General features: G+C 43.5%; 1 protein-coding gene across 1 annotated transcript in view; it reads right to left on the bottom strand.

Annotated features, from left to right (window-relative positions):
• Nucleotides 1–23,512, bottom strand: part of LOC138303637 (alpha-2-macroglobulin-like) — a 219,002-nt gene that overhangs the window by 56,669 nt on the left and 138,821 nt on the right. Inside the window, exons 24-26 of the mRNA XM_069242934.1 lie at nucleotides 14,375–14,551; nucleotides 10,550–10,652; nucleotides 8,633–8,792 (exon numbers count right to left, since the gene is read on the bottom strand). Coding sequence (XP_069099035.1) covers nucleotides 8,633–8,792; nucleotides 10,550–10,652; nucleotides 14,375–14,551 — 440 coding nt within the window. The remainder of the gene's footprint in view (nucleotides 1–8,632; nucleotides 8,793–10,549; nucleotides 10,653–14,374; nucleotides 14,552–23,512) is intronic.

Below are 23,512 nucleotides of genomic sequence, written 5' to 3'. Positions count from 1 at the left end.
GGTCATTGCAGTGCATTGTGGTATACTTAGTTTTTGAACTTACCAACTAATAGTTATGCGTGCAAAGGGCCTTAATGACTGAATTGACAGGTTCACATTTGTATGGGGGCAATGCCTTTGAATTTAACATGTTTATGCAAGTTAATTTAAATAATGATGTGCATGCAGAAGTTAAACGCTCCAGTGTGTATTCTAATATTACATAAGTGAAAGGTATATTTTTCTTCAATGGTTTATTGACTCATGAAGGCAGTTTTTTATCTCAAAATATGTTCAATGTTCATTAGTAAGATAGACTTTCTCTTCATTAGTGTTACATGCCGGTACAGAACGGCAAGATAAATTAGCAAGGTGCCATTGCAAGCAGGATTTTTGGAACAAGTGTTGTGAAACTTGAGGTGGAGATGCCCATGTTGGTAATGCCCTCCTGTGGGCAACGTGAGGAAATGTACAAGCATTGGAACATTTAATTTATATTTATATGAGCAATCTTCTTTCAAGGTGTAGGTGTAGTTAATCATATTTGTTCAGGCTCGCGCACCAAATGCAAAGCACAATACCTCTACCAATAAATGAAACCAAGAAAGCAAATTGTAATCAAACAACAACTTGATCAAACCAAACCGGCCTAGTTGTCCCTTTCAGAGTGGCCAGGGAAATACAACGTGCGCTCTCATCTTTTAAATGTTTGCAAACATTTGTGATTGCAGCTGCTTCATTAAAGGGGAGGCCAGGGGCATTGCATTTGGTAGGAGAATTATGGTTAACAAGGTTGTTGTGCGAGTTATGGATTGTACTCCTAACCTTACTTTGTTGATTTCCATTATGTTTTGGTTCAAATGTGTAACCATAGCTGCACCTTAACTGTATATTTAGGTGAAATTCTTAGGTCGTTTTTAAATAAACTGAGGGTAATAACCAACGGAAACCATTTTGAGTGACTAAATACCCACACAAATACACTATAGATGATAATGTATGTGTTTGTATGTATATATAAATATATATATATATACACATATATATATATATATATATATATTCACTTAAAAAAACTAACGTTACAGGGACATTATACTTAGGTTCTGACTTTACTTGGACAAAATCATAGAAATTCAGCAGTTAAGGTCAGAGTTCTTTCAAGTAACTATAACTCATGCCGTAAGGTAACTATAACGTGCACCTGGCCATGCACAGGTTTTTCTTCAAAAATTTGACTGCAAATGTTTCATTTATACTTTTAAGGACGCTATAGAAGTTCTCATGACTGCTGCAATATCTGGGGTCATTAGCAGTGCATGGGGAGGCCACAAGCTATATATACATTAGGGGACGGCGCACAGCCGAGGTTGGCTGCAGGGCCAGACCTGCGGCCAGGCCCTGCGCCCAACGCCTATGCCCACCCAACCCTGAGCTGCACACAGCCTCCGGCTGTGTGCAGTGAGGGTTGGCTGCAGGGCCTGCCCTGTGGCCAGTCCCCGCGACCAACCCGTACAACAACTCAACCCCACATGGTCCCCCCTCCTCAGGTCAATCTCGGTCCTGGGGGCCCGATCCCCTCAGGGCCCAGCCTAAATATTTAATTTTTTGGGGGGAAAGCTGTGAAGCCCCCCTTCATTGGCGGATCTTGGCCCCAGGGACTATATCCCCTGGGGCATGGAATAAATATTGATTTTTGGGGGGGAAGGGAGCTCGCATGACACCACTCCCCAGGCCGATCTCGGCCCTGGGGACGCCATCCCATGGATCCAGGTCTAAACATTAACATTTTTTGGGAAGGGGGGCTGTGTAGTTTCCCCTGGTCCAATCTTGGCCCCAGGGTCCCAATCCCCCGGGGCATGGCCTAACTATTTATTTATTTTTTGGGTAAGGGGGGCTGCCTGGCCCCCTCACAAGGCCTATATTGGCCCAGGGATCCCATCCCCTGGGTCCTGGACTAATGTTTTTTTTTGGGGGGGGGGTGAGGGGCTGCCTGGCACCCCTCCCCAGGGTCCTATCTCAGCCCAGGGACCCCATCACCCGGGGCCCGGGCATGTGACCTTGGTGCCCCCCCAGGGAACCAAGTCACAATATTGGGGACTGTGGGGGAAGCCTGAAGGCCCCCGAAGTCCCAGCTGGCTCTCCACCTCGTGAGCAGCTCCCTCTCAGTGAGAGCAATGTTTCCTCTGTCTCCCTGCCTGCATTTCCACAGGCAGGTAGACAGAGAAATCCTCTGTTTGCAGCAAGGCAGAGCTGTTTGACAGCTCTCCCTCACTGTGAGCAGAGTATTTGCTGTGGCTTGGCAGCAGCTGTCAAAGCTGCAGCCTAGCCACAGCAAACATCTATCTCCCGGTGGGTGGGCACCCCAGTACATAGAAGGAGCTGGCCGTGGGATTGGGTTTCCCCAGGGCCATCAGTGGTTCCTGGAGGGGTGCTGCGTTGCCCCTCTAGCTAAAAGAACCCCGGGAAGGTGGTGGTCCAAGGGCCTCGGGGTTCCGAAACGGACCCCCCTATTCTTTTTTAAAATTTACCATGGGGAGGTGGTGGTCCCCCAGGCTGCAGGAGGGGTCATATGGCCCGCGGATGCAATTTAAGATACCCCAGGTAGGTGGCAATCCCCTGGGCTATGGGGGCATCATGCAGCCCCCTCACACACAATTTTGAGTAATGTTCCGGGGAGGTGGTCCCTGTGACTGCGGTTTGGCCAGGCACCCACCCATGTTATATTTGTTTAAACCCCAGGAAGGTGGTGGTCCCCAGGGCTGTGTGGGGGCCAGGAGCCTCCCCTATACAACTGTTTGAAGCCCTTGGGAGGTGTCGATTCCTGGGGCTGTGGGGGATCCGTTGGCCCCCCGAATTAAAATGTAAATGCCCCTGGGACCTGGCCCACATTGGGGCCTCACAGAAACAAGCGCAGAAGCGTAAGCTTCTTTTTTTCAACATTTTTGTCCTAAATTCACGAATTGCGTGAATGAGAGGCAAAAAATTAAAAAATATATTTTCATCTTTTTCCACATTTTTTAGGAGGGACTTGGCTGAAGCTGAGTCCCAAGATGGCTGCCAACACTTCCTGGTTTGAAGTGTTGGCAGCCAATCAGAGCTCTGTGTTTGCTGCGCACAAGCTTTTAATCTTTGCGGCTAGCCATATACAAATTTGTTTTCAATTATATATATCTTAAAAACTACTGAATGGATTTACACCAAATAAGCAAAAGCACAATCTGCATACTGAAAGCTGGCTTTCTGACAAACTTGGTGTAATTTCGTAAAGTGGTTCTGTCTGTAGTCGTGTCTAAAGGTCCTATAGGAATTAACATGGGAAACACAACTTTTTTTCTTTTTTGACTCCCCATCTTTCTTTGGGCTCCCCGCTTGACAGAGCATCCTGAAACTTTCCATGTGAAACAAGTATCACCGGCACACTTTTTTTTTGAAAATTTTGTGAAGATTCGTCAAATGGTGCCAAGGATGTAGGCAAGTCAAAAAATGCTTTTTCTATGGAACCATACATATACACAAACAAACACACAATCATCCATGATCATAGTCCATGTATGGAGGTATGCATAAAGGATTATTGTCCATATATGAGGTACTTATAGTATACCTATACTTAGCTAGATATGGTTACCCTGATGACAAATTATTGGTTGATTTTTTTGCTACAATGTTTTATTTTTATAGTATCCTATTTCCTCCAGGACAGTTCGGTACTACATCACAGAGACTATATAAAAGTGTAATGTGGTTCAAAGTTCAATCTTAGGGTTCGGATGACATCACAATACAACCTGCAAGGCATAAGGTCGAATGGTCTGCGAATGTCACCATATCCTCTTGGTGGCATAGGATCATGTTACAGTATTCTCATTTTGCAGTTGTTATTTCACATGTTTTGTTTGGGGTAGTTGGCTTGGAAAGGGTTTTTCTTTTTGAGAAAAAAAACAGGGAAGTGTTTAATAAGTAAAATACTAGACTATACTGTTTGGTTGTCTCGAGTAAAAAGAAGAGAACAATACTTATTAATGTAGTTAAAAAGGTAGAGGTTTAGAAAACAATCGCCCTTTACAAAGGCGAAAAACACATACTCTGTTTTGAATTGTGAGATTACTGAAGCTGTTCTTTTGAAAGATGCAGCTAGCATGTTAAGCTTTTCTCTTCCACAAACAGATTGTTGATAGAAGAATGACTAGTGTTCAAGCATAGTGGAACTATGCAAGTCTGTGGCTGTTTTAACTAATAATCATGGATTTACAGATCTTGCACGTATTTGTGAGATAAACAAATATGTTTGTAGCTAACGTTGATCAATCTAATACTACTAGAGATGGTGCTGGGTAATGCCACTTGAGTTCCCTTTTCTTGTTCTATAATTTAGATGATCTTGTCACATAATTTAGTTCTTAATAGCCCCATAATATTAATGGACTCTAACAATCTTAAAGCTCTGCAGAGTGGCTATCATAATTATACCAACATCCACAAATCACAGAAACCTGTGAAATATCCTCCATATTTCACTGTTGTATGTGAAATATGGGTTTCGTATAATTGAATTTTTGCAGTGAAAACACACAACCTTGTAATATATTGAGAATACATAATGGGTAACTCTGTAAACCGGTTTACGTTTTTCATCTAGGGATTCGGGTGACATCCTAGACCAAAGGTTGAGTGTTTTGTAAATGCCATCATAAACCCCAGATGGTAACACAGATCGATAATCCAAATTATCTGTTATGTATTTTGTATGATATGTTTACATTTAGGTAATTTGTTTAAAAACTGTTTTCTTCAAAGTGCAGCTAACAATGGACACTGATTGAAGTTGGGGTATGTAGGTTTTGTTTACCTTTCATGAATATACTATTGATAAAACAACAGACGACAGTGTGGGCCAGTGAATGTTTGCAGTTCTGTAGCTGTAACGTTTACAGCATAATTGTGACTTTACCACATATGTACATCATTTTCAGATTTCACAAAACATTTCTAGCACAAAATACTGCCAGAGAATGTGGAGCGTTATTTTTTTTTTGCTGCATAATTGGGATAAAGTTGCCCCATAATGTTGTGCTTTCTGTCCCATAATCCTTGTAGCCCTGACAGTGGTAAAGGTCTGCAGAGTATTTTGAGGACTGTCATGAAACCCATATCTCAGAGGGACCATTGAAAGAATTTCCATATTTCATTGGTCTCTGTAAAATACGTGCTTCATCATTCCCTCACTTAAAGCACATTACGCTCTGTGCATTTGCATGGTTATATATGTAAAGTATAGTATGTATACATATGGTATGTTTGTGGATATGCATGCTATATGTGTAGATATGCAGAGTGTAACTAGGGACTGTGTCTCATAAGGGGTGAAGCTTCGAGTGGGTCATGATGCCCCTTCAGATCTTCCAGAGAAGATGACGTGGGAGTCATCAGTGCCTCTGCATAGGCCGATACCTTCTTGATGGTCCGAGAGAAGGTTACTTCATTTGTGGAATGGAGAGCTCTGGGTGGAGGCTGATCTTCACTGATTTTGCCCTGAAATTGTCTTCTAGAGATTGTTTAGAAACTACATGAGTTTATCAGGTAAGGGTTTTTTCTCTTTGAGATTGGGGTAATGTAGGCCTTGTAACTGCTGGAAGATTGCCAATTCATTGGTGAGGCTGTTAGTAAACATTATTAATAACAAGCATTTGCAATGCAATGGGTCTTGCATTTGCTCGACTAAGAGCTATTAGTGTTGTAAAGTTCTAACTGGACTTTTATTGCCACATAAAATGAAAATGAAAAGTAATACAGTTTTACATAGGCAAGCTGATTCAAAGTGCCACACCATATGCTTGAAGGAGCACACAAAATGAAACAGAAGTTCGCTCGCAGTCAAACGTATTGGCAAATGTGCAGAGAGATCACACTGCATGGGAAATAAAAATAAAAAGTCGTCCAGAAACCATGCTGCAAACATGGAGCCTCATATGTTTTCAGTAGTTGCCAGGTGCACTCGAGGAGGGCTAAACACCGGAAAAGGCATGAAGTATGCATGCCTTTTACAAATAAAATCGAGCGATTTTTAAAAGGCAAGCCCACGCAGCAACAAAACTGATTGGTGTGCAGTGGGTGTGATTAAAAGCCCACAGAGAGATTAAAGCAGGGTAGAGCGCTTGCGCTAAACCCTAAGGATGAATTACTGAAATGTAATGTGAAATAATATAAATATAAAGGCCTAACTGAAAACGTGTGTTAGAAAAATGAACCTGCAGCTTTAAATGTGATTGACATGGTGTTCACCATAATGAAGTGCTACGTGAAATAATAAATGCTAAGGAAAATGTATTTTGATTAATTATAACTACATGCATTGACAAAACATTATGAATAATATTAATGAACTATAGAACTAATGGTTTGAAATTACTAGAACTGTTTTATTCTTCATGTATTAGCATTAGTGAAAAGGTCTGCATTTATAGTATTTTCAAGAAGCACGATGTTTAAATGTTGCTGACTTCACTGAAATGTTTGCAAGCTTAGTTTATTAAACATCCTGTGTGACTTGCACAGTGGAAAAATTATGTTCTGCCCTTGCTTCACTTGTCCTATTTCGAGATAATAATTGTACGTTTTAACAATGGGCTTCAGTACTCAATGTTCTGTGATGCTTTTTACTTTGTAATAAAATCGCACAGAAGCTGCTGACCGGAGACGAGTGACGAGCTAAACCAATCCAAAATATTCTGTAAGAAGAAGAGATACTTTTGAGACGCAAGTAAAGCCTGATTGGCTGTTAACATTCTCACCCCATAGTTTTGCACAATATAAATGTAGTTAGTAATTTTCAGGACTTTGATATAGCAAAGTTTTAGGTGAAGTAAGTCAATTCCAGTTCCAGTTCTGTGCTGAGTTAGATGTGTTTCTGTCTTTGTCTATGATCCTATCAGTTCAGATACGTTAGGCACCATTATTACTGAACTGTTGTCCTATTCATGTTCCTGATGCCTGATGCTGACTAATGAAGACTTGATACTCCAGTGCTCCGTTGATGAAGATTCTATAAGCTGAGTTATAACCAATGTGCATTTGTCTTTCTTGCAGGTTTTTGTTCTGTAGAAAATCCAATCGCTTATTTTGGTAGCGCCATAGTTAGATGTTTTCCAAATTAATATTTGTCTTATTTTTCATGAAGTTCACACTTGCTTTTCGAATTAGAGTAATAGTTAGGGAAGCCTGACCCAATGCCCACATTTGATTGCCTATTAATTGATTGTGAGTAATTCTACTGCACAAACTACATGTATTCTATAATTCACTTAATTCTGCTGTTATTCTGTATTGTTCTTTTTAAGTGTTTAATGGTAAATGCGTTGCCAAGATTGAGATTCTTTAGAAGCTTTGGACAGCCTGTGTTGTTTCTATACTTCTATCATTTGGTTTTGCGCATGATCTACATGATTGTAGCATTGTTAATTTGAGAGCAATAAATGTTCAACATTTATACAACGGTGTGATGATTCATAGCCACATAGGTCATGATGTGTATAAATTATTGACTCCAGGTAGTATAATTTGATTATTTGATGACATATTTGATGACAATTGGTTCACATTATCTAACTGGATGATTTCATACCCCTGTCTGAGTCAAAAGATTTGAGTCGACCTCTGAGGGTCTTAGATGTCTCTACCCTATTACATGACACCTTAACATAATAATATAAGGTCTGACGACCACAAGGCTTATGGCAGAAAAGTTGCAGAAGTAGTTAGGAGTATCTCCATGAAAACTTACAGGTGGTATGAATCTCCAGGTGAGCTTGACCATTGGCCTTCAGAAGTAATAAGTGTTGGTTGTTGGATGCTGTGCAGTTTCTTGACTAATTGTGGTCGAGGTGGGAGTCTGTCAAACTTTGTCAAGGGGATATAGATCTGGTGGTTTATTCTTCATACAAAGAACTGTGATGCTTTTATTCACCAGGATACAGATCTGGTGGTTTATTCTTCACGCAAAAAATTGTGGTGCTTTTACACACCAGGATACAGATCTGGTGGTTTATTCTTCATACAAAGGCTGAGAGTATTTTATTCACCAGAACACTGATCTGGTGGTTTATTCTTCATACAAAAATCTCTAATGGTTTAACTCCCCAGGAAACTGATCTGGTTATCTATTCTTCATACATGGGCCCTAATACTTTTATTCACCAAGGTACCGGTCTTTTGGTTTATTCATATAAAAGGCACAGTGCTCTTATTCACCAAAAAAATAAATATGAGAGTTTTTTCTTCTTACACAGTATTCTAATGATATTGTGCATGATAAAGCAAATCAGAAATATTCTCCCAGAGCATGCTCATGGGTGTAGCCTCAATTCAAGCCCATGAAGCCTCCTCTGAAGGTGCTAGTATATAAGATAGTGTAACACCTTTATTCAGCACCCCCCAAATAATGTGATGTCTAGACTAGTCATATGTATGTGAAGGATGTATTAATTAATCATACAGGTACTTTCTTTTTTTTGATCCATAAAATATGACGTATTCTGGGTGTTTTGAAGATGCAATGTGCAGACAAATTTACCTTCTACATCATCTATTCTGAGGTATTTTCTCTCCTGGCGAGAGAACTAAGCACTGACGTCCTAACACACTGCACACTTACCTCCGGAATCTGGTTGAAGCTGTTGCCATCAGTGTGGAAGGCACCAGTTACTTGGTCCTGCTGTGATGAGATCCAACCCTGCAACTGGTTTAGCCTGGCTTCGTCCACAAAAGTATAATCCTTGGCAGCCGTCAAAGTGACCAGCCCCAAACTGGTCAGCCTGAAAGAACATCGAGAGAGCAGAGGATTCCAACATGTATTATTTGCAAACCATGGCCAGATGTTGTTTCCTCAAAGTACAGCAAAAATCATGCACTCACTGAGGTACCCCCACCCCCAGTGTGCATACCCCATGAGTTTCCACAGCTCTTTTGACCTCATGGATTCAGTCAGGTGTCTCAAAGTGTGTATTCTACCTCAGTTTCTTATCTCCCATGGCACTCTGCAGTCTCACTTGTGAGGCCCAGTATGTATTCTCCATGACTTACCTTATCTCTTATGACTTTTCTCAGAGAGGGGACAGCTTGGTGTGTATTTACCAAGAGTTACCTTATCTCGTCTGACAGCCTGCAACCACTGCATGACCCACTATGAAGTGTTCTCCCTTCTTTTGTTATCTCTTGGGGCTCCCTGCTACCAGCGAGGTGACTGTATGTGCATTCTCTCTGAGTTCTCCTATCTATCTCTGATGACAGACTTTGACCACAGAGGTGACTCCCAACTGCATATCCCACAATAATTCTGTAAGGTTACACTTTGCCTCAAGTGAGGTGCTGCCCTTGTTTGTAATAGTTCTTGCTTCTATACAGGGCCAGCTAGCAATGGGTGAGGTCCCACAATACACACTGTGGTCTCCTGCTACAAGAAGTCCCACCTTTTAGGGCGCGGTCATCCGATGACAGCTAGTAATGTCTCAGTGTTCACTCGCCATCACTCGCAGCCAAGGGCGGCCCTGAGAAGCAGCTACTAAATTACTCCTGCTTGGCAGCCAATGGAACCTGACCTCAGTACTCAGCTAGGACTGACAACAAGTCTCCGCAGCCGGCGGTCACTTTCTTTCTGGGCAGAGGAAATGGCCTGATATGCCAGACACCCCTACACCAGATGGAACTACTGTTGGCAGAAGGCCTATACTTCACGTTGTGCAGAGTTGGGAAGCTTCACCTATTGTCACGGAGGGCAGTTTTCATGACTGTGCCTGCCTCCAAAAATGGGGAGAAGATGTGGCCACTGGATTCAAGCTAGCCTGGCTGATGAGGGGTGAAACCCCGAAACCGGTCCCAGGATGCTTGTTTCCAGTCCAGGGAAGACCTGGCCTAGTAGCTCGGGCTGGACTGTTCCCATGGGGAACAGGGTCAAGACTGATTTGCATATGGCTGGGTCCAAACTGGAATGGCATGGGCAGCAAAAAAACAATGGATTTAGGCCCAGATCACTGTACTGGGAGTGAATGTTTGACAATGTTCAGCATTCCTTCCATCACTTGTTGTTTTTGCATTTGTCGCCCTAAGTGGGAAGGGTATGCCCAGACGTCGGTCCCGTGCTTCCCATGCCACTGGATTCAAGCTAGCCTGGCTGATGAGGGGTGAAACCCCAAAACCAGGTTCAACTCCTGGCCTCGACTCAACATCCTGTGATCCTAGGCAAATCACTAACCCTGCTGATGCGCAAAAAATATGTGTAACGTCTGCTTTTGATATAAAGCACTCTGATGTGCTTGGGCCAAGTTTATGCTGTATAAAACTGCAAACATAATATATTGAGTGCAAAATGACTGAAGACAGTTATGGTGGTATGAGGAACTGGAATGCAGGTGTGGGCGCTTTCTGACGAGCGAGCAAAATTTAAAACTAATGATTTTTGTTTTCCAGAATTACCCCTCTCTGGTGGGATATTTCCGTCATTAAGGTGAACTAGAGTTTTATGTCCCTAAGCAAAGCCTGAGTGTTGTCTGGCGTAGTGGCCGCCAATTCTCACCATAGGCTGCATGAAGTCTGGGTCCAGAAGTTCGCTGTGAAGGTGTTAGGCCAAGTGCTGAGGCATCCCTGGTATGAAAGGAAATTCATGGTGTTGCCTACTCCTAAAGAGGAACAAGGAGAAGAGGCAAAATTAGGGAGTTATAGGGACAATGAGAAGTGACAGATTTATGCTATGTAAGGAACAAAGACAAGTGTCAGAATGAGGTTATTTCAAGAACATTTAGAAGACACAGAATGAGGTAATTAGAGAAACAAGCAAAAGAGGCAGAATTAGACTATTCAAGGAAATGTTAACTTATGGATTTCAGGGGAGTGTGGGGAAGACCTATTTTGGGGCCCCTATAAGGAAGAGTTTTTTTATTTTGCTACACATTTACCGCTAGCTCTAATCTGTGCAATGCCAAACACTACTAAAGTAAATACTAAACTTTAACACAGTCACACGAAACCTGAAATATGTCCAGGACTCCAATAATCATTAATATATGAAAGGGGGAGGAGACAGTGTCAGAGGTAGAGATGGGCAGAGAACTTTAGAGAACTAGAATACAAAAAGAGACCGTTCACTTTCCCTGGGGAGCCTTGGGAGTTGGAAGCCCTGGATAATTGTCCACTTTGCCAATGCCACTCTGATTCAAGGAAGAACGAAAAAAGGCAGAATGAGGCAATTACAGGAACAATAAGAAGAAACAGTATAATATGATTAAAGGAACATTGAGAAGGAAAAAGATCAAGCCTCAAAGTAAGATGGAAGAAAAAAAGGATGAGGAAGGGAACAAGTGACAGAGACAATCAGAAGGGAATATAAAAGAAGGAATAAGGAGCCAAGGTGAAGGGAACAAGAGAGGGAATTGGGGAAAAGAAAACAAGAGGACACGAGGGGTGTGGAAGCAGAAATGGAGCTAGGCAAAAGGCTCAAGAGAAGATGGGCAGGAGGGCATGAACCTGCGTCGGGGGAGGGAACTAGAAAGAGAGGGGAGAGAATGAACAGTCTGAAGAAGGGGAAAAAGGAATCAGGTGAAAAAGGGAGAGGACATGAGGAAGGGGTTGTCGACAAGATGGAGGGACATGGAGGGAACAAGGCAGAGAAGGAGGGAATGGGAATACTATAAGGATCCAGGAACAGAGGACACAATGCACTGAGAAGCAAGGAGCCTGATGTAAGGTCCAAAACAGGAGGCAGACAACCTGCAGCAGAGATGGACCAGGAGCCTCCAGAAGAGGACAGGAGAAGAATTCAGCCAAAATGGATGGGGCAGGGAGACAATGGGATAAAAGCAACACCACAGATTATGGGGAGAGATTAAGGCGAAGAGGACAAGACAAGGGATGGGAATGGCTACAAGACAGGAAGTTAGGGTGAAAACAAGACTGTATGTTTGAGGAAGAAACAAGACCATCTGATGGGAATGTGATGGAGCAAGATAGGGATTCATAGGGTGAAAGCAAGCAATCAAGGAAAAAAGAAAGAAACCAAATTCAAGAATGAAAAGAAAAACACAGAGAATCAGCAGCAAAGAAGTAAGACATTAAGTCAACTCTGGTAACTGTGTGCCGAACTTAGTGGCGGAAACAAAGCAGCCACGGAAAGTGACCAAGCCATGCAGCTAGGGAAGAAAATAAGAGAGGGGGTTAGAGAGAAAGAGGACCGGGCAGGTAGTCGGGAAGGATGGACCATGGCAGAAGAAGCAACAGGGCAGGATTGCAAGGGACAAAGACCACACAGCAAGAGGATAATAGGGGGAAAAGTGGGTAGACCAGGAGTTGGGTAGAGCATATGATGCACAGCAGAAGGCGAGATCTTGAGGCAGGATCACAGGTAAAATTAAATGGCAGAGTAAAGGTGAAGGGAAACTGGAGCATGAAATCAAAAAGCTGTCAGTTTTTGCATTGTCTAAGTAAGTCTACTCACTTTGAAAGGGGGGTGCCCAGACAAGGGCCCCAATTTTGCTGAACAATTGGACTGTCGCTGCTTCTTACTTATGAGACCCAACAAGTTTGAACAAGGATCCCATTCTGACAAAACCTGGCTGGGCAGATCTGTCCGAAATGTCACTTGCAGGATGGGACAGAGACTGATTTTATGATGGTTGATCCCTCTATGAAAGATTTCGTTTATCTGGCATAGTGCAAAACAATGGTAACAATGCATAGAAGACAGTGCGAAGCAGGTCCGGGAAAAGGTAAACTAAGTCAGGGTAATTTGCATGGTTTTGAGATTTTATCCTTACGCTTTTTACCTGAAATTGCAGAAATGATGCAACTATGCCAGTCACATAATTATACCTCAGTTCATGGTAAAAATATGGCATGGGCGAGTGGAAACAACATGAAGAACCAGAATTCAAGCATCTGTAGTTTGTGGCCAATGTATTTTTCACACCTTGGGGCAGATTTATGAAAAGTGGCTCTGCACCTAGTGCAGCGGCGCTTTTCTTGCACCCCTTAGTGCCCCCCTAATGCCACCACGGTAGCACTGTATTTAAAATATGGCACACCATGGCGGTAGTTAGGGTGACTAGCATCATAATTGTTTACGCTAGTCCAGCGCTTTGCAGGATTAGTGTAAAAAGCGATGATGCTAATACTGCAAAGCACCCTGAGGCCCATTGAAACAATGGGAGCCTCTTTTTAACGCCTGCACTTAGCAGTCATTAGAAAATGCAGATATAAATGGCACAAAGGAATCTCAGAGATTCCTTTGTGCCATTTTTACAGCCTCCCCAGTGCTGGAATGCCCAACTTGCATACATCATGCCTGGCGCAGGCGTAATGTGGCTCAAGGGGTTACAAAGTGGCGCAATATTTGTAAATATGGCACAGCGTTTTTCCCCTTCCAATGCCACATTAGAGTAAAAAAATGACGCTAATGTGGCATTGGAATGGCGCAAGACCAGCATAATTCTGGTCCTTTTTATTTTTTTAGGAAATCTGCCCTTGGGATGAAAGTTGAGACAAGGATGCATTGTGCACTAAAGTACAGTGCTTAGTGACAGATTTGCATTGGACGAAATGAAGCATAATGTCATAAAAGTCTCCTAAACTTTCATGCAATTTTACAAATTTGAACACCCAAAAATGCAGCATCTGAGAATGAAGCCAAATTTCAATTATTTTGACTCAAGTTTCTGAAACATGGGTACTCACAAACATTTTCTCAGGGGCCACAAAGTTTGGTCTGTGATTAAACTTGCTGTGGGGGGGCCCAATTTGGGGGTTGCAGTAAGGTGGGTATAGGGGAAGCGAAGCATGTACTTAAAGTGGGGGAACTGCACGATGTGAAACCAGAACACCTGGGATTAATCACGTCTTTCCCACCTTACCAAATTGTGTTATCCTATAAAGCTTTGTTTTGTTTCACTTTTCTTCCTTTTTCTTCTCAGTTGAGTGCTGCTGCTGACCAGGGGCTGCATGTTACCGCCAGGAGGGCCGCATGTGGCCCCCGGGCCGTACTATGAGTTTCACTTTTCTATAAGCATTTTACTTTGGAATCAATGCAGCAGGTACGTAATATGGATATTACAACATTCCACCCACTAAGGAGAAATTGTTCTAAATTAAAAAGGCGAATCATGAACAAAAACATTGAAATGTTGGAGTTCTGGGCTGGTAAGTAATACACAATAATGCCTACATCAAATACAACTACATCATAACTTGGCATTAGTGTTGAGCTAGGCAAGTATTGAGACTCACCACTTACTTGCAAATTAGGCTCAACCCCTAAGGTAACCATTCGCTTATCAGGTCTTTAAGGAAGAACGGTAGTTAGAAGTGGATTCTTGGCTACACACGAAAGCCCAAAAGAATGAGAAATACTCACCATTTGCAATGTAATAATCGCTTTTTACTTTCAGAGCCTGATCCAGCTTGCCAGTGATATTCAAGTACTTGCGGACATGCAAATTGGCTAGAAGCATTGACAAGGTTTGCTCTCCACCCCCAATGGGCATTTGAAGAAGGTCATTTGAATATTGTGCAGAGATTCCAATTGGGTCACCTGTTGGAAAGAGGGAGAGATGCTATAGAGATTAAGTGATCTATTTTGTCAGCACAACACCTAGTTGCTAGCAAACTGTCCCAGATGCAGCAGACCACTAACCAAGGTATAATCCTGTTTTCCAAGTAAGCATGGCCAACTCTTCAATGGTCTGTGCTTATGCTGAAAATTGAGATCAACCTCGACAAATCACTTCTGCTCATGTTTCCCAAGGGGTGGCAGAACAGCGTTCAGGAGGCTGGCCCTATCCAACAGACTGTGGATGTCTTTCTTCTTGTAAATTGTGAAGTGGGGGCATTGGGAAGGACTAACCTGAAGAAGTCTGAGAAGTTGGACAAATCACATGTTCGCAAAATCTTTTGTTAAACTTTGCAAACTTTTTCAAGTATGAAGTTTACTGCAGTAAAAAAAGATAGCTTTCAGTTTACAACGCATTTATGATTAACATACATTTACTGTGCTCTCACATGTAAAATATTTTGTCATGCAATGCAATGTAAGCCTTCCATAGGAGAGAGAAAGGTACAATAAACAGACAGTGGCATAAGGTGAAAGGGAGCCAAAGTCCATTCTTGTTATATTTTGAAGAAGAAGCCATAACAATTCAGCACACAGCTGTATTGTCATTTCAGACTAGAAAGAGCATCTTCAGCTTCTCTCTGCTGGAGTGGAAACCATTACCCAGGACACTTCCAATGCTGATCCCAACCATGGAGTGCCCCTCTCCCATCAGCAGGCAGCTTGCACTGGCAAACAGCCCATCATGTGGGACGCATGCGGTTTAAATGTTGTCTCTGAGAAGTTCCTTCACCAGCCACCGCTAACCGTCTACGTGGAAAGTAGGCAAAGGCATACGTAGCTGTGCGCAAATTTTGGATTTTAATGGGGAGGATGCCTGTACATTGTTTACAATGTGCCAGGTAGTTTTTATTTGCACACTGCTCCGTAGATTCATAAACAGGCGGCTCATGTACTAGCAAGGGAGAATTATTGGCAACATCCAAAGGGACTAGTCAGTGCCTAGCCTACCCTTGAACAAACGATTATAAAAATAAAATGCAACATTTATAAATTAAATGAAACTACGTGTCATTAGCATTATTAGAAAACAATTGTAAGAAAAAGAGGAAATGTTACCCAGAGAAGAATAAGAGAAAGAAAATATGAAACTAAAAGACCTAAAAGGCAACATATGGAACTTAATAGTCCTAAGTTACCTGTTAGTTGGAAGAATTATTGGATAAATAAATAAGCTATCACTTCCAGTCTTGGTCTTAAAATCCATTTCAGAAACAGCATAGATGTTATGGTTATTGTTTATATGATTCCTCCAAGAATGCAAAGTTAATCTGAAACACCTTTCCAACAATAGGTTACCTGCCTAAAGGAGTGGTACAGTGTGGAATCACAGAGTGGCATACTGTGGAGTGGCAAAAAGTAGAGTGGACTGGTGTAGAATGCATTGGCTTAGAGTAGAGTGGCACAGAGTGCAGAGGCGTAGAGTGCAATGGCATAGAATACAGTAGTGCAGAGTTGAGTGGGGTACAGTTCAGTGTTGCAGAGTGCAGTAATGTATAGCTGAGTGGAGTAAAGAGCAGTGGCAAAAAGTACAGTGATGCAGAGTAGAGTGCAGTTGTGCAGAGTGCAGTGGCATAGAGTTGAGTGGCGCAGTGTGGAATTGAGTGGCATAGAGTGCTGTGATGTAGAGTTGATTGTTTTAGTGAATGAAGTGGTGTAGAGTGGAAAGGGGCAGGGTCATGTGCAGTTACCTAGAGTGGCATAGAGTGCAATGGCGAACGTGGTGTAGAGTGCAATGGCATAGATTTCTGTTGTGCAGAATAGATTAGTGTGGCATCCAGTGGATTCGTGTAGAGTGCAGGGGCATAGAGTTGAGTGTCACCGAGTGAAGTGCATTGGCGCCGAGTGCAGTTGCATAGAGTGCAGTATTGCACAGTGGCATAGAGTACAGTGGCGTAGAGTGGTGTTGTGTAGAGTAGATTGGTGTGGCCTCAACTGGAGTGGTGTAGAGTGGAGTGGCGAAAAGTAGTGTGGTGAAGAGTGCATCTGCACAGATTATAGTGGTACAGAGTAGAATAGAGAGGCATAGCGTGAAGTGGCATAGCATGGAGTGGCATAGAGTGGAGTGGTGCAGAGTGCAGTGGAGTGAAGTGGTGTAAAGTGGAGGGGTGCAAAGTAGAGTGCAATGGTGTGGAGTGGTGTAGAGTAGAGTGGAGTGGCGCAGAATTGAGCATGCATGGTTAGGTAGCACACTGCCAATGCAGACAACACATTTTTTTAATTAAAATAACCATTACATTTGCACAGAAATACGGTTTTACTAATAAAACTATACAGTGCACAGATGATAATGCGTAGGAATGACTTTACCTAGTGTGATTATGTGTTTTGATCATATTAAAGTATTTTTTTCCAACACACTTCAGAAATAACAAAAAATGTGCTTAATTGTGTTCCTAACTGATACATTCTGAAATACTTAAACAGTTCATATAAATGCTGTCATGTCCTAGAAAAAAACTCTGTCATACCCTCAGTATCCAGCAAGATTGTCACAAAAATCCTCTCACTTTGAAGTCAGATAAAGAAAAGTAAAAACCAAGGGGAAGACAGCCCCTGACATTTGACCTTCGTCTTTGAATGCACAGCAGATGTGAGGAGTTAAGAACAAGGGGCCACATGTAGCAAGTTCTGAATCGCAAATTAGGATGCAGAACGGTGTCTCAGACACCGTCTGCGATTCGCCATGGGGTCGCAAAGACCCACCTCATCAATATTCATGAGGTGGGTCGCATTTTGTGACCCCATAGCGAGTCCCTGCACTCACAGGGATGGTGGCCTGCTGAAGTCAGCAGACCTCCATGTCTGTGACTGCTTTTTAAGTAAAGCAGTTTTTATTTTTATTTTGCAGCCTGTTTTCCTTAAAGGAACACGAGTTGCAAAATAAAAAAAATACCAAAACCCATTTGGTTTCGTTTTTTCAGAGTAGGCAGTGGTCCATTGGACCACTGCCTGCTCTGAAAAAACATTTTGGGCAACATTCACATTTTGAGAATGGGTTACCACCAGTGTGACACTGGTGGTAACTGCGAATTGCTTTGCGACGGCATTCGTGGTCACAAAGCAATTTAGCATAGCGATGCGAGTCGCAAGTAGGAAGGGGGCACCCCTTCCTATTTGCGAGTCGCATTCACAATTTGCGAGTCGGTACCAACTCGCAAATTGTGAATGTGCATTTTTCATGGCGCAAACTGCAATTTTCGCAGTTTGCACCATGCAGAATGCTTGCTACATCTGGCCTGTTTACAGAGAGGGAGCACTCTGAAGGATACTGTTAATTATTTTTGGGCATCGTAAAGTATGAATGCAAGCTGGACAGCCTAAAACAAATAAATAAAGCCAGCAAATCGAAATCCAGAAAATATGAGTTACAAACCACAAAGCCAATGGAAAGCAACAGGCAGAATTCATTCCTATGTCAGCTTTCGGAATGTCCCCAAGATGTCTTTTGCAAACCAGACAGCTGTGCGGTGTGGTAGGCTGCGACCTAAAAAGGGGTTCATTTCTTAAAACCTACCAGCAATGGCTCAAAAGAGCACCAAAGCAACAAAGGAAGCATAGAAGGGTGCAGAGACAAAGAGGGCCATTTAAGATATTTATTAATATAACTTATCTTGACTTTCTACATACATTACCAATTAATTTGTTTTATTATCTTTACTTCTCTCAGTGCAGCAAATGGATAAAAATCATATGGTCATTATTTAGTCTGAGAACCTGCCATGCATCACAGCCTAGCTAAAGTAGCTTGGGCACTTTTGCCAAACAACATCATATAATAGTGCAATGTTATTAGTGAGTGACATTAGTATGGGGCATTTGATAGTTTAAAAGCACACCTTGGACCAGTCACTGGGTGTTCTGGAAAATGGAAAGGCACATGCGGACCACAGTTGTGTGCGTTTAAGAAGAGAGCATTACATTGATTCATGTGAAAGTCAGGACACCAGCCAACCTCACCTTAGCAGCTCTGACGGTGATCGCACGTACACCAGTAAAGACCTGGCACCGGTCAATGGCCTCACAGCCCTACGTGGGTCATGCTCACTGACTAACATGGCATTGTGTAACCTAACACTGCCCTCATCATGTGTGAAACCAAATGAAAACATACTGATGCATGTGCACCACTCCCACTGGCTTGCGCTGCAACCATCCAGTCCCATGCAACTTAACGCTGCCGGGGCATGCCAGAGACCCCTGCAGCCCATGCAGCGCAAAGTCCGCACCCTGAAGCTCCTGGCCTCATTCAGTATAAAGCCTTTGGATTTCTGAGTGATGTAGGAGTTTCGAGGGCCCTCATTCTTTTGTTACGGAGGGACCATGGGGAGAGAACATTTTGTATTAGGTCAATGAACACTGCCTGCAAGTAGCCATGGAGATGCTTTATGGAACATTGGGCCAGATTTACAAAAAACTGGTGCAGCAGTACTGATGTAGCAGTTTCCTTGCATCGCCCTTGCCCCACCTAACGACACCATATGTGGGCCATATTTATAATACGGTGCACCATGGAGCACGTGGGGCTAATAGCGTCAGAATTTTTTACGCTATTGTGGTGCTTTGCTCCGCTAGTGTCAAAAATGTTTACGCTAGTGGAGCAAAGTGCAAGGAAGCCCACAGGTTAATATGGATGTGTCATTTTAACACCTGCTCTGAGCAGGCATTAAAAATTATGCCAAAAATGGCGCAGTGAAATCTTGTACATTTTTGTGGGCCTCCTAATTCTGGATAGTCCTCCTTGCAGGGACAATTTGGCGCAAGGGGTCACTAAGTGGCACAATGCATGCATTGCGCCACTTTGTAAATAAGACGGGGCAAAAATTGCCTCCTTGAGCCACATTAGCGTAAAAAAAGAAAATTTGCTAGTGTGGTGCAAAGAAGCGCTAGGACCTTGTAAATCTGGCCCATAGTGACTCATATGAACGTCTGCAAAATTAAGAAGTCACTTTTTTTAACCCACCCTTCTGGTGATAGAGAGCTACATTATGAACATGCCTCTTATTTGCACAACAATATTCAGCAGTCATGAAATGCACCAATAAAAATGAAGCATTTAAGACAAGCACAATAAAGAATAAATAGCAAGAGTGGGCGTGGTTAAAAGCCCACAGAGAGATTACAACAGGCCAGAGGGCTTGCGCGCTCGACCTTAAAAACACATACCTTTTACATGGAACTAGCCTGTTTTATATGTTTACTTTCATGTTGGTTTCATACAAAAAGTGGCCATACAATTGACAAAAAGCAGTTAAAATAGAGGGTGGTGGAATAAGTCTGGTTGCCTTTGCGTACTTGTTCAAAGGTTTGACAGACAAATGTACTCTCTGAGCAGTGACCTGTTCCGGCTGGCAAGTAAAACCCGAAAAACACATTCTGCGTACTTTCAGGGTAATTCCCAAAATACCACTGAAAACTAGCAGCTAAGTTTGAGCTATCGAAGTTAGGGAGTAGAGGACAGACTGCACCCATTCCTTGACCTCTGAATTCGCAGCTTCTCCTCCCCGCAAACTAACACTAGAGAAACAGGACATTCATTCATTTATTCTGTCAGGGAGGAAACGATGTTCGCCCTTCACACCATGAGGATCTTCTAAACTCTTTGTATGGAGTTGGAGAGAGCCATGGCTCATTTCCTCCATGGAAAGTGGACATAAGGAGGAAATAGTGCAAGAGGGGATGCAACTGGAGCACCCAGTTTCACTCATGATGCCCTTTTTTCTGGCATTTAATATTTCTTTACATAGGTTTCCACTCTCAGCACCACAGTGACTGTAAATGTAGAATTCTACTAACCCACCCTGGCGATGAACGGAATAAAAAGATACTGTCAGAAAATAATTAGTCCAACTTGCAGCGCAGGCAAACGTGGAAATTGTGCAGAAGCGAGTTCGAGGTAAAGTGATCAGCTGCATGAAGGAAACAATACTGAGCTGTGTGAGAAGTGGCAACTTTCCATAAAGTGAAACTGCACACATTGTAAAAGATGCATAAGTAGAGACCAGAGAGCATGAACAAAAAATGGACCTCTGTCTTTGACTGCACAGCAAGTGGGACAAGATAAGAACAATATTTATAGCCCTGTTTACTGGGGAGCTTGGTAAACCATAAGTGCTGGTCTCCAGATTGAAGAAAAAAGTAGTTCCTGAACAGATGTTAGAATGGCGAACAGTGTATTTATATAGTTCTTAGGCTCTGCTTTCGGGGAGGGCTAAAAACAGTAAACGGCATGACAAATGCATACCCTGGACAAATGATGAGAGAGAATAAAAGAGCGACAATGAAGCCAGCAAATGGAATGCCTATTTCCAGGCTGAAGTCCACAAAGTTAATACAACATCTCTTGGAGAGACAGCTGCGCTGCCTAGCCAACACCTAAAAATGAAATCAGTTGGGGACAGAGTACCCGATCCACACAAAATGGAGGTGCAAATTGGGCACTCATTATTACCACCTCATTGATGCAGTAACGTATAGTTTGCGATTTGCATTGGATATCGGATTATGAGTTACACTGCCCGAAATAGAGTGTTGGACTTAATTTGTGCATAATTGTACACAGTTTCTTAGAAGCTGGCCTGGTGTGTGGTGAGCACCTATGGTGTTCTCACCTTATACCAGGTCCAGGCATCCCCTATTAATGAAGTGTAGGCAGTGTCTAAGAAGCCAGGGCTCTCTGGAGGTAGCTGTGGAAGAGCAGCCAAGATTTATCTAGGAGACATGCAAAGCTTATGCAATACCACAATAGTCACACAGCACTATCACAAGTGAACAATATCACACAGTGTTACAAAAATAAAGGTACTTTATTAGGGTAATACAAATACTCAAATAGTAATAGGCAGTCCCCCAACTGGAGGTAAGTAAACACACTATTATATACACATTAACAATCAGTAAAGAGCATAAAAAGCAATAAGCACTGGCAAAAGTAATAGGAAATAGTGAGAGCCCTAGGGAATGGCCAAACCATATACTAAGAAAGTGGAATGTGAGATACAGTCCCCCACCCAAGGATGTGGAGTCATTAGAAGGGAGCTGGAGGAACCAGGGCCCCCAAGAGGTGAGTAGCAGAGTGACCCCCAGCAACCAGGAGAGCAGCGGTAAGTACCTGGTCTTCCCCAAAACCCACAGGAGGACTTAGAAAAAGGACTGTGCAAGACCCTAACAAGACTCGAAGAACACAAAGGTGGATTCTGGCAAAAGAGGACCTGCAAAGGAAGGGGACCAAGTCCAGTTCGTCATGGAGTGTCTGGTCATGGCAGAAGTCACTACCCACCCTTCTGTGGATGCAGGACCAGGTCGACGGGGGACGAAGAAGACCAGCTGTGCAGCCCAGGAGATGAAGAGGAGTTCCTGAAGTGATGCAGACGGTGCCCGATGTCGTCTTTAGGGTTGCAGCTGGTCAGTGGTGCTGAAGAACCACCAACAAGCCTTGGCAAATGCAAAAGAAGAAGACGAGTTGCAAGGCTGAAGAGGACCAGTAAGGCGCAGGGGACTCGACCCAAGGAGGGGAGTACGGGGTGAACCTCAGTAGTCAGGAGAGTCACCAGAAGAGAAGGCAGCCCCCACAGGCAACCCACTGGCAGCAGGCACAGCAAGTCGCAGTGAGGCCCCCAGCACACATGAAGAGGAGTCCCACGTCGCTGGAACAGCAGGGACTGTGCTTGGCAGGAAGAAGTGCTGGGGGCCGGGGCTGCACAAAGCCAGAAGACCCCTTGAAGCGGGAGCAAACAAGCCTTGGTAGCTGCAAGAGTCACAGTGCACAGGGGCACTGTTCTGCAAGGAGAGACAAGGGCTTGCCATTTCCCAAGTTGGACAGATGGCAGAGAGGACCACAGGGACGACTCCAGACCACCACCTGTGATGCAGGATCCACTCAGTTCCGGAGGAAAGGAGAGGCACGCAGCCAATTGTTATTACAGTTCGTGCCTGCAGATGCAGGGGAGTGACTCCTTCACTCCAAGGGAGATTTCTTCTTACTTCTTGGTGCAGACAGGAGTCTTGTCATCCTCAGATGATGCACAGCCGGGAAATGTTGCAGCTGCTGGAAGGAGGCAGAAGCCAGAAGATGAAGTAAACTATGCAGAGGAGTCGTGCTGGAACCTTGCATGTTGAATCTGAGGACCCACCCAAGAGGGGGACCCTAAGTAGCCCAGGAAAGAGTACTGGTCACCTAGCAGGGTGCCCCCCTATCAGGAGGGGGCTGTGACATCACCTACCTGACCTGACCCCTCAGATGATCCCAGAGGCCTCTGAACATTTTGGATTCAAGATGGCAGAATCAAGTGGCCACCTGGAGGAGCTCTGAGCACCACCCCTGGGCGGTGATGGACAGGGGAGTGGTCACTCCTCTTTCCTTTGTCCTGTTTAACACCAGATCAGGGACTGGGGATCCATGGACTGGTGCAAACTGGTTTATGCAAATACGGCACCAAATATGCCCTTCAAAGCATAACAGTTGCTTGGTAAGCTACCTCTCTCAAGCCATGTCACACCTATTTCCAAGGGGAAATGGTGTTGCCTCCCTCTTCTACATGAAATCCTTTGTTCTGCCATCCCCTGCTTCAGCTGGCCTAGCAGCAGGAGGGCAGAAACCCATCTGGAGGGAGGCAGCAGCGCGGGTTGCTTGAAAAACTCTGGAAGACTGGTAGGAGCAATACTGGAGGGTTCTCTAAGGAGCCCCCAGAGTACATGGAATCATACAACCAATAATGGCAACAGTATTGGGGTATGATTCCGATATGTTTGATACCAAACATGGCCAGGTTCGGAGTTACCAATATATAGATGGACACAGGTAGTGAGTAACCTGTATACAGAACACGGGTAAAATATCTTCCCCGCACTTATGAAGTCCAGCGCAATGGCGCTGGAGTTCGT

Source organism: Pleurodeles waltl, chromosome 7 (genome assembly GCF_031143425.1).
Source record: "Pleurodeles waltl isolate 20211129_DDA chromosome 7, aPleWal1.hap1.20221129, whole genome shotgun sequence".
Lineage (NCBI taxonomy): Eukaryota > Metazoa > Chordata > Amphibia > Caudata > Salamandridae > Pleurodeles > Pleurodeles waltl.
Note: the sequence above shows the minus strand (reverse complement) of the source record. Positions and strands in the feature narration are given on the sequence as shown.